This window comes from Protopterus annectens, chromosome 2.part0, assembly GCF_019279795.1.
Source record: "Protopterus annectens isolate FY-2018-M chromosome 2.part0, PAN1.0, whole genome shotgun sequence".
NCBI lineage: Eukaryota > Metazoa > Chordata > Ceratodontiformes > Protopteridae > Protopterus > Protopterus annectens.
Genome location: NC_056728.1, coordinates 936600375 through 936612874, shown reverse-complemented (window position 1 = coordinate 936612874; position 12500 = coordinate 936600375). Strand labels below are relative to the sequence as shown.

The window sequence follows — 12500 nt, the reverse complement described above, 5'->3', positions numbered from 1 at the left end:
AGATTTTCAAACTGATGGAACAAATTACAGCTTAGACAAAGAAAGCATTTCTTCACAGAAAGGGTTGTATATAGTTAAAATAGGCTGTTAGACTGCTGGCACAGTACAGTGCAGGCCAACTGATTCCATCTGTAGGGTCTACGACGTACGAAGGAAATGAGGGGGAAAGGGGGAGGACAGCTTCCAACTACAACAGATAGGTTGAACAGAGGTCATTGGTCATTTTTTCTACCAGCTAAAGTATGTATAAATGTATGTATAACGTGTGCTTTGTATGTATGCATATATGTATGTCTGTTTGAAAGTATTGCAGTCTATTCCTTTGCATCATTCCTTTTACCATCTATCTTAGGGTCTTTTCGGTCCCTCGGATGCCTTCTAATCACTATTCTGTCTGGTTGCTCTGGGGTCTTATCATTTCAAAAACATAGCATTACAAGAAGTCATACTTATTTTCTCCCTTGTTGCCACTAATATTCTCATTTGGTCCCCATACTTCTACTTTAGGCCCATACTGGCCATGTGCCATCTATTAAGGCACCCCTATTCTTTCTCTCCCTGAGGAAGCATTTCAGCAGAGCCCTTGTTATTTCCTTATATTGCCAAGCCCTTTTTCATCTCCTCTGTGGCTCTCTGCACAGTCCTGACCAGCCTGAGTCACTCCAGGACTGAACAGAAAATACCATAAAAGACTTCACTAGTGGCAGCAAGAGTGAAACAATGGTTTCTGGAACCCATACATCATTGTGTTTATATTAGCTTTCTCATTGTCTGCTTTGATAAAATGCATGTATATTATCACACATTCAATATTTTTTGTTTGTTTTCCTTCATCTCAGATGTTCTTCATGTTTCACTGTTGCAGTCATTACACTTGGGTTATCCTGCTGGCAGGCTACCCTCAGTCGGCCTGAATTCCAAAGTCTAGGTCTGGCGTTGGTTGCTGTCACCCCTTTCCTGATGTCAGTGCGCCAGGGGTATAAAAGATGCAGCCGATGCCATTTTCTTCAGTCTTTCTTGCCGCACAGTGCCCGAAGCATAAGAAGTTTGCAAGTGCCGGTCGGCCGACTCCTGAGATTTTCATGTTCGAATTTCAGATCCGAAGTCTTCATTAAAAGCTAAGTACCCCATTGGGGAAACTTTTTTCTTGCTCCAGACCGATGTCAGAAAAAGTTAATAATTGTATTTCTTGTGGGAAGCAAATACCTCATAAGGACTTTCATTCTTACTGTATTCCTTGCCTAGGCCCTGACTACGACATTGCTAGCTGTCGGTTTTGTGCTAGATTTAACCAACGCACTATTAAGCGTCAGTACAATTTTGCATTACACTATTTTGGCAGAAGATTTAATTATACGATGTCGTCGGATAGTCATCCGACTACTGGAATTCACAAGAAACGCAAAGAAAAAGAAAAGGACAGTCATCCGAGGTCCAAAACCGACGACGAGGCTTCTTCTAAGCTAGTTGCCGGTTTGTCGGTTCTCAGTGAGGTGCCTTCGCAGCCCCTGATGCCCGCTACTTTAGACCCGCAGACCGCTACCGACTCCCACGTGGAGTCAACTAGGCCACTGGAAGCTCAAGGTATTGGACCTTCAGAGACTATTCCCTCAGATGGGTCCGGAGCCGCTGAGCAGGCATCGGCTTCTGAGGGTGTTTTCAGACCTACTCAATTATACATTAAAATGACTTCAGCTTCAAATGCAAAGACTAAAGCACCTTTAAAGACAAAGAAACAAGTACAACAGCCTCATGGACAGGCCTCCATGCCCAAAAAACAGATGCTCTAAATGGCCGAAGACTTAATTACTTTAATCAGGGGTTCCCATCCCCCACCTGATAAAAGGCCTATGCAAGATACAGAATATGAATCTTCAGATCAGGTTTCCATTTCATCTGATTCCTCTTCTGATCAGGAATACTCTCTTCCTCCCTATGAGGATTCTGATGCTGAAGAATCTATCCCTTCAGCCTCTCCTCCTGAGGATTACTCTTTTGGGGAAACCTTGCATACCATGAGGGAGCATTTCCACTGGGAGAGCCAAGATTTTTCAGAATCTAAGAAAAGGCTCAGAGACTTCCTTTTACTACCACAACACAGGCCCCTAGCTATTCCACCTGTGTTAGACATTGTTGATGATGTATTTTCAGAGTTCAGTCTGACCCCTGACTCCTTACCTCCAGCTCCTGTTAAGCCGGACAGGTACTACAGGGTTCCTGACTCTCATAAATTCCTTTTCAAAAACCCTGCTGCTGACCCAGAAACTATCTCTCAGGGTCCCAAAGGGGTCAAGGCTTCCACTGCAAAAAACCCTACCCCCTTTGACAGGGATTCTAGAGCACTGGACAGATGGGGAAAAAAGATTTACACTTCTGCTACCTTGGCTATAAGGGCTTTAAATTGTCAGTTTCATATGCTCACATATCAGCAATATATTATGTCACTGCTTAAACAGAAAATGTTGATAAATTCTGAATGTGCAGAAAACAAAGAAATGCAGGATTTATTGCATGCAGCTGAACAAGTTGGAAAGCATACTTTGCAATGTGGTTTTGATTCTTTGGAGGCCCGTGGTTACAGGTTCTGTCAACAGGAGGCATGCTTGGTTAAAGGAACAAAATCTGCCTGATCATGTCAAAGCAAAATTATTAGATGCCCCATTACAGCATGATACCTTGTTTGGTGTTAAAGCAGAAGAGGTGTTAATGAAAATGGAGGACAAAGCTAAATCTATGCAAACGGTTAAGGATTTCTTACAGGTACAGCCTCCAAGATTTAGCAGACACTGGCCTACAAAGAACTGGTCCTTTCCAGTGTCAGACAGACCACAAAGGGGCAGATACAGATGCCCAAGAGGAAGATCCCAGCCCCAAGGTTCGTACAGGTCTAAACAATGGGGTGCTTCTACCTCCAAAAGTGGAGAAGACAAATCACAGCCATACAGGAAACAGTCCCAATGACTTCCCCCTGCCTGCACCAAGCACTTATCTTCTGGCACCTTTAGGGGGAAAACGTGCACTTTTTTCTTAAAATTGGCACATAATAACCCAGGACAAATGGGTCCTTGACATAGTGGCACAAGGCTACAAGTTTCACTTTCATACCCTACCAAGAACAAACGGTTGGCCAGACCTGCCAAAACATCAATGGGCTGAGGCACAAAAGCAAGTCTCATCCCTCATGGACATGAGGGCCATTCAACAAGTACCAGAGCAAGAGCAGAGAAAACTATTTTATTCAAGACTGTTCTTGGTACCAAGAAAGGACAAGACCTGGAGACCAGTACTGGACCTATCTATTCTAAACACATTTCTGGATATACCAAAATTCAAAATGTTGACTCTACAGCAACTTCTGCCCATGCTGGGCACGAAGGCTTGGCTTGTGACTTTAGACCTAAAAGAGGCATACCTGCATGTCCCAATCAGACAAACATGCAGAAGATACCTCAGATTCAAAGCTGGCTCAATGCACTACCAATTCTCTGCACTGCCCTTTGGCTTATCTACTGCGCCCAGGGTCTTCACAAAGTGCCTGGCACCAGTAATTGCATTCTGCAGACAAAGAGGAATACTTGGATGACTGTCTCATTCAAGCAGAGAACAAGGACATTCTATTACAGCATCTGGCATTTGTAAAGAGATTTCTAACAGGCCTAGGGTACACTGTCAACGAAAATAAATCAAAACTAGTACCCTCTCGAGAGATAATATTCCTGGGTGCAAGCTTAAATACAACTGCCCAGATGGCTTATCTCACACCAGACAAACAAAGACATCTGACTACCTATTTCAACCTGTTGGCAACAAAGGCCCAGTTATCTGCAAGATAAATTCTGCAGGCTTTGGGCTTCATGGCATCCTGCATTCTACTAATTCCATATGCAAGACTGCATATGAGGAAACTTTAATGGTACCTAAAAAGTGTTTGGACTCAACATTGCCACAGCCTGGAAACAATAACTACCCTCATTCCCTGCCTGCAACAGGAGTTTCGATGGTGGGCGAAGGCTTGTCACCAGAACAAGGGACAGCCATTCACTTTACCCCCAGCCAGGCAGACATTAACAACGGATGCATCAGATTATGCCTGGGGGGCCCACATGGCAGGAAGATGTATTCAAGGCACATGGTTCGCAAACCAAATGCATCTACATATCAATCAAAAAGAGATGCTAGCTGTTCAGAATGCCCTGACAGCCTTCAAGGACCTACTTCATCTGGGACAACTACTGACACCATGGTCATGTGGTATATAAACAAGCAGGGAGGCAGTCATTCTTACCCCCTTTGCAGACTAGCCATGACTTTGTGGGACACAGCTTTGACTTACCAAGTACATCTGCAGGCACAATTCCTGCCAGGAAAGATAAATACTCTGGCAGATGAACTAAGCAGAAACCTCATGGATCCCCACGAGTGGAAATTGGATCCACAAGTCTTCAGCATGATAACAAGGAAATGGGGATGCCCGGATATAGATCTATTTGCCTCTCCTCACAACTACCAACTAAAAAGATTCTGCACAAGGACTTATCACAGACAAGCATGGAAAGTGGACGCCCTATCTTTCAGCTGGAAAAGCTTAGCAGTATATGCCTTTCCTCCACTGCCTTTCCTCCCCAAGGTACTCCTAAAGGTCAGACAAGAGAAGCCAAAGATGATACTGATTGCCCCAGACTGGCCTCGCCAGTACTGGTATCCAATCCTAAGGAACTTGTCTCAATGCCCGGCTTGGACCTTGCCTCAAAGACTTCATCCACTATCCCAACAAAACAATTAGATCCTGCACAGCCAACTAAAGACCTTAAATCTGGCAGCATGGCAGATAATGTAGTCATACAAAACGCGCCTCTCACAAAAGCTGTAATGGATGTCATTTTGGAGGCCAGAAGGCCTAGTACCAGAAAATCTTACGCTGGAAAATGGAAGAGATTCTGTGCTTGGAACCAGGCACAAGGAATTGACACAGCTGTACCAAATATTCCTCAGATTTTGCAATACTTAACTGAGATGCTGGACAAAGGCCTATCCTTTTCATCAATTAAAATTCATGCCTCTACCATTTCGGCTCATTACAATACAGAGCCACCAATCTTTTCTCACCCCTTGTTAAGACAGTACCTCAGAGGAGCCAAAAACTTAAGGCCTCCAAGGAGATCACCAATACCTGCATGGGACCTCAATTATGTCTTGGAAAAACTCACCCTGCCTCCTTTTAAGCCAGCCGCTACAGCTGATATAAAGTTTTTATCTTGGAAAACAGCTCTGCTCCTAGCAATAACCTCTGCAAGATGAGTCTCAGAGCTACAGGCACTCATGGCTGTGCAACCTTTTATCATTTTTTATCCAGACAGGGTTTCTCTGAGGACAAACCCCACATTTATGCCTAAGGTAGTGTCCAATGTGGCCCTTAAATAAACTATTCATCTGCCTACTTTTTATCCAAACCCACAGAATAAGGGGAAGAGAATTCTGCATTCTTTGGACATACACAGACAGCTACGCTTCTACTTGAACAGAACCAAAGCTTTCAGAAAGACAGAGCAACTACTAGTGGCATATGCTGCAGGATCACAAGGAAAGGTGATCTCAAAGCAGACTATTTCAAAGTGGATAGGCCACTGCATTAGTTTCTGCTATTCTCAACATGGCAAGCCAGTGCCTAAGGGCATTAGGCCACATTCAACCAGAGCAGCAGCCACTTCAGCAGCCTTCCTCAGGGGAGTACCAACCAAAGACATTTTAAAGGCTGCTACCTGGAGTTCAGTGCACACCTTTACAAAGCACTATCATTTACCACTCTACTCTAAATCCAGGGAAGGCTTTGCCACTGCAGTTCTGCAGGGCCTCATAGCCGCTCCTAATGCTATTTAGCTCCAGCCTCCCAACCATAGCTTTGGGATTCAACCCAAGTGTAATGACTGCAACAGTGAAACACGAATAACATAGTACAGTTGTGTACACTTACCATAAATGTAGATGTTAGTGTATTCACTGTTGCAGTCCAGGTTACCCACCCACCATCCCCCTTATCTTTGCTGCAACTTATCTGCACTTCTCTAATTTAATACAACCTATGTGGTGTATTTGCTTGTAGATGAAGGTATACTATATTTTGGTGCTTGCATGTTTTATTGGCATATTTTTAGCCTACCCTTTTGGGGGCACCTGATATCTGGGGCAAGAAAACCTGAAGAAAATGGCATCAGCTGCATCTTTTATACCCCTGGCGCACTGACATAAGGGAAGAGGTGACAGCAACCGATGCTGGACCTAGACTTTGGAATTCAGGCCGACTGAGGGTAGCCTGCCAGCAGGATAACCCAAGTGTAATGACTGCAACAGTGAATACACTCGAACATATTTATGGTAAGTGTACACAACTGTACTTTCCTTTTACCTAGTAAATTACCCCTTACATTGTCTTCCTCAAAATGCATGAATTAAACATTAACTTTCACCTGTCCACCCAACTCTGGCAGTCTTACCAGATTACGACAGATATTAATTCCTCCTGCCAGTGATCTCTGCTCAAACACTGGAGTCATCTGTGGACATATTTACCCTGCTTTCCAACTTCTGTACTAAATAGCAGCTCTCCAAGTATGAGGGCACTCCTTACCACTGCTGCCTTCATTCTATCTGCTGACAATTTTTCCAGCTGTCTTCTCATCTCAGGAAATGCCCCAAACATTTTACTTCTCACTGTTTCCCTACATGCTATTTTCTGAAGAAAATGCCTCATTCACCAGCTTTCACTTAGCAGTTCCTGCTGTCATCCTTTTGTAGAACTGCATCAGACTGGATTAGCAGAACATGTGCTTTTTGCCCTTTTGCATGATGTCTCTGGAACCATTGCTATTCATGAAGTCTGCCAACATTTCCCTCTGTATACTGTCTATCACTTCTCAGTGAGGAAGCATGACCAGTGTACACTTATCCAGTTCATCGTTTAATATGTAGCCTTCAAACTTTGTCTTATATGTTAATTATTATGGGACTGACACATTTCTTTAGTTGACTGTTAACAAGGTGGATGGACTAATGTAGCTCAAATGCTTGCAGTGATGTCCTGGGCCATGCCAAAGTAAAACAAAAAAATAGTAAATAAAATGGGTCTATATTATATGAATGAAGTTTTATAACTTCAAATATCACATGATCGACACCATATGGTCAAAGTTATAAAACTTTGAATAGTTAAAAAAATAAAATTAAAGAATAAACCCTAAACTAAGGGTTGTAAGCAGGGGGGCAAGCCCACCTACACACCCCACATGGGGGGCTTTGCCCCCCACACCCCCTGCTCTTTAAATATACCAGCTCCGAGACAGCACTATAATGCGGTAAAGGGAAGACCTCCCTTTACTGCACTGTAGTGTGATCTTGGAGTTGGTATATTTAAAGAGCGGGGTGTGGGGGGGGTGCTTTCCCCCCTGCTTTAACCCATTTTTTTTTAACTATTCGAAGTTTTATAACTTCGGCCATATGGTGTCGATCATACGGTATTCGAAGTTATAAAACTTCATTCATATAATATAGACCCAATAAAATAAGGTATCATTGCCACAAAACTAAAGTGAGATATAATAAAAAGTACGAAATTTCATCATATTGCACAGCTGCTTAGAATAGAATGTTCAAACAACAAGCTGTCCTTTACAATTACATTTAAAGTAATCTTTCACTACAGAATCATAACACTTTGTACAAGCTGTAGCTTAAACCAGAACCATAGGACTGTTCAGTAAATGCATTTGCTCTCGGGTGAATTTTAAAGTCACATAGCTGTACAAGTGGGATCTTATACAAGCAAATTATTGCTGTTGTTAGCTTATGAATGATTTTCAGACATCAACATTTCTAATACATATGCAAAGTTTGAAAACTGTTTTCAGTGCCTTCTTGACCTCTTGTAATAATTAGACTTGGATATGGCTGATAATTACAAAGACAGTATGCTTATCCATGCTGCCTGCATCTTTGTAACATTCCTCTCTTTTTACTTACTGTAGCTTATCATTTTGCTGTGGAATGAATTTGACTACTTTATCATGAATACAATTTAGAGTGCTTGCTGTTTGCTGAAAACTTTCTTCTAATTTTCCTTAGCTCTGTCATAAATAGTCCCATAGTAATATTATCATCAAGCAGAAATGGAAATTATGCAGAGCACTGAACTGCATCACTTTTGGTTAAGTGTCAGCCCCATGAAGGAGTAGGTGCAATGCAAAATAGAAATAAGAGGAACATTTCTGCTGTTCAAACAGAAGATGAGTCTCTTAAATCATGACTTACAGCTTGATGTGTCTAGAATTATTTTAACTATTGTTGTTTATAGGTGACTACAAAAAATACTGCCATTTTACCTCCCAGAAGCATTTGTTTTAAGTAATCTAAAATATTTATTAAGCAGCTGCCCATTCTATCCCTATTCCCATCTGGAAGGGTGGAAGACCAGACCACCAAGCAGCAAAAGTGCTGACGTATTAATAATAAATGAAAGCAGTTCAATCCAAAGACTGTCAGAAACGCTATAATGTGAATGACTGGCAAAGCTTCAGTTATTCAGCCATAATTATTCATCCCTTTAAAAGTTCATGCTTATTGGTCTTCTATTAGCTATCCATTAACTTAAGTACTTCTGTGTAAGCATGTACATGCAGGTGTGTTCTGCACATGTGTGTGTGTGTGTGTGTGTGCGCGTGTGTGTGTGTGTGTGTGTGTGTGTGTGTGTGTGTGTGTGTGTGTGTGTGTGTGTGTGTGTGTGTGTGTGTGTGTGTGTGTGTGTGTTTGTGTGTGTGTGTGTGTGATTGTACATTGTAAACATCCATCATTGTGTGTGTGTGTGTGTGTGTGTGTGTGTGTGTGTGTGTGTGTGTGTGAAACTGAACATTGTATACGTCTATCGATGTGTGCATGTCTGTGTATGTGTCGCTCTTTAAACTAAATTATTCCTTTCAGTAGACATGTTTTATACTATTGATTTTATATGTGTGTGTGTGTGTTTGTGTGTGTGTGTGTGTGTGTGTGTGTGTGTCTTTAAACTAAATTATTCCTTCCAGTAGACAGTAGTTTTGTACTGTTGTAGTTTAATAACCTCCCACTTAGTTGCCCATTTTCAAAGCTTTGTTTATGATTCTTTTCCTTTTAAAACATGATCTGCATGACATTCTATCCTTTTTCTTTTTTTTCACTGCTGTTTGCAAAGGCTCTTGGGAGGATTTAACAGATATGGTGGAGCAAATGCAAATGCTTGATGATACAGAAGGTGCGTATCATAGCAACATTTTCACTTTTAAGTTTGGTTGGCTGTAACTAATTGGAATGTATTAGTCTGATGGTATTAGTATGCAGAAATGTATACCTTTCTGGTACAAACATATGTACAAAAAGCTGATTAAGAAGAACAAGAAATGAAAAAAAATTCAGTGAAGATACCTTTGCTTTTTCCTTCAAAAGATATATGAAATGGAAGCTACTATAATACTATAGTGACAGTTATTTTCTCTGGTGAAGTACTTTTACATTCAAATAATATTTGTCAGCATGAAGATATTTTGGCATAGGCATATCTTTTTGTGTGTGAAAGTCACTGTGTCTGAGCAACCACTAATAAAGCAGGCTTCAATATATTAAGTAACAGGTTAGAGTCTAGCCACAATGTTGGTATGTTAGGTCACTCGGTGCTGTGATGCTGTTTCAACATCTAAAATGTTTAATTTCAGATGTGTTCAGATCATCCACATCCCATTAAAAATGGCTTACATTTTATAACATCAATGATTGTATGCCTGAGCAGAGTAACACTGAAAGGAAAATAGCAATATGGCATAAAGCCAAAATCCAGAGTGCTTGGATAGTAACCGTGACATTGAATAATATCAGGAAAAGGAAATACTCTTTTCACTGCAGATGCAGAAAATCAAAGTTAGAATATTTACTTAGTGGAGGCCTGTACATAGATTATCCACCTCCCCCCATATTGATGCGACTTTTGGTATGTTTAACTACTTGACTCGTGCTGCTCTCACTCAAATGACAAAACAATTTTCATGCATAACTGCTGCCTGTACAATCCACTAAGTTGCATTGGGTCTTTCTCATTAGTAACTTCCACTTCTGTAAAATCTTAGAATGTATAAATAGAACTACTGATTGTGTATAAATGTAAATAGAAATGTAACTACTATGTATTTAATTAGAATTTAGTATAATGTAATGTAAGCTGTGATGTGTGGTTGTGGTATTGCCAGCTCTGCCAGGAGAAGTAGGGTAGTGGATATGTAACATATGCCAGCACAGTTAGCTGGAATTTTGTAAAGAATTATGTGCCATTTATATATCAAACTGATTTGTAGAGATGGTTATGTTGAAAAATGCACTTGTAAAGCTGCTTCTGTTAAAAGTGTACTAACAGTGGGTCCTGACTGTATTGTAATGGAATTAAATACATATGTTAACAGATGGTACTGGAGGAGGCGAAAAGGTTAAGCTCTGCTCCAGCTAACTTTGGAAAATAGTAAGAAATTAAATTACTGTTCCTAGGCCATAAAGATGCTATCTCACAGTTTTGAATGAAACCAGAGACGCAATGCCTGCAAAAAGTATAATTTATTAGCTCCTGTAGGGGGAGTGGAAGCGTTTTATGGTTTTATGACTTCCAAGAGCTGCAGCAGATCCTGGCAGTTTCTAGCAATGGGGGATTGCAATGGAACCAGAAGTCAAATGACCAGATGCATCTGATGCCATTCTGCAATCTAGAATAAAAATAATGTTTTAATACTATTTGAGACTGAAGTCTCATGGCAGTCTGTTTTTGGAACCTGTCATCGAAGGATAACTCACTTACTTCATCTTTCCTTGCTCTAGTAAGTGACCAGGAATAGTAACTCTTGAGATCAGTCAGGAAAATATAGTGAGATTAGTTAAGTACTGTTTTTCTGTAATTGTGTGTCCACCTATGTTATTGTTAATATTTCCTGTGCCTGAAACTCTGGTGTTTATTGTAAATAGATATTTAGTATTTTCATATTATTTTATTATTTATTATTAAATATATTTAAACTTATCTTTGTGGCTGGTCCTTTAGAGAATATTTTAACCTTTCAGAGCACCACTCCTGAAAGCCTTACTCCATTGGTCAAACTACCATTCGTATTAATATTAATTTCACTCAATATAATTGGGTACCCTTGTAAGAGACTTAGAGTAGCTGGGAGTGTCTGGTGGCAGTAACTACCTTGTAGTCAAGGCAGAAGAGGGCATAGCTAGAAAACCTGTGCTAGACTTTCCCAGATATATATGTGTGTGTGTGTGTGTGTGTGTGTGTGTGTGTGTGTGTGTGTGTGTGTGTGTGTGTGTGTGTGTGTCTGTGTGTAAGAGCTACTTGGAGCAGGGACATGAAGCACTGGTTTTACAGAGAGAGTGGTGGAGAACTTGGTTTGGACACTTGACTGGGGACTTAACTCTGCAGCTGTGCCAGTGAGGAGCCTTATTGGAAACCTGGGGATAGAGAGAGAGAGAGAGAGAAAAACACAGACCCTGGGCGGAGTGTGTTCCCTGGGTGCTCTTAAGGAGAAATTGTGCTTGATGCAGAGAGCTGCATCTAGAAATACTGGGTGTATTAATTTTTGTTCCAAGTGAACATCCCTGTCCAGTGTCAGTGATCAGGATTCAGGCTCCTTGATTATTGGCCCCGAAAGGGGACATCACATAAGCAAATGGAGCTTTTCTCCTCAGACCTGCCCTGAAAATGGGTATTACCCAGTCAGACTTTCCCAGTAATCAAAGACAAATAAATAAGTAAATAATTTTGGCTTTTTTTGCCATTTGACACATCAATATTTTACCCTAGCAATTTTCTTTTCCCACAGATCAAGCGAGATCTGGATCTATGTACTGTACATGCCGTCTGAAAAAGTATGCTCCCTCCTTTGTATAAATACCAGAAACAGCTATACTGTTTATACAAATTGCCCCAGCATATGGATTCATGCATATCTACAATGTGAGACTCAATTCTAGACAGCATTGGAATTTGAAATTATTTAGCAGTTACTTTTCTTAACTGTAGTAAACACATCCAAAGTTTTCCCCATTTTTTAGCATGTGTTTTGCATGCTAGTTGACTAGATTCATCGTTGAATCTGCATAAAAAGCTTTGTCTGAAGCAACTAATTTCAAATAAGCATTAATAAAAATAATTCTTTAGCCATTGTACTAAAAGCTACTCCTTAAATTTCTTCAAACAGTTCCACAAATTATCTAGTGTTTTTAAGGAGGTTATATTCATCATTTTCTGTGTAAAACAGCTCATACCCCCTTAAGTCACAAAAGTTTGTAATTCAATATAAATCACAGTATAATGAATGTGTTGCTCTCCTGATATGAATCACTTACTCTACTAACTGTCTGTATTATGTGTATAACTTCTTGCCTGCTACAGCACTCTGTTAAGCTTCTGCTCCTTTGAAAGAGTTTGTCTTAATCTTTGT

The 12500-nt window shown here is 40.7% G+C and overlaps 1 protein-coding gene across 1 annotated transcript in view; it reads left to right on the top strand.

The window, feature by feature from the left end:
• RUFY3 (RUN and FYVE domain containing 3) overlaps nt 1-12500 on the top strand; it is a 1044108-nt gene that overhangs the window by 144745 nt on the left and 886863 nt on the right. Inside the window, exon 2 of the mRNA XM_044061198.1 lies at nt 9215-9274. Coding sequence (XP_043917133.1) covers nt 9215-9274 — 60 coding nt within the window. The remainder of the gene's footprint in view (nt 1-9214; nt 9275-12500) is intronic.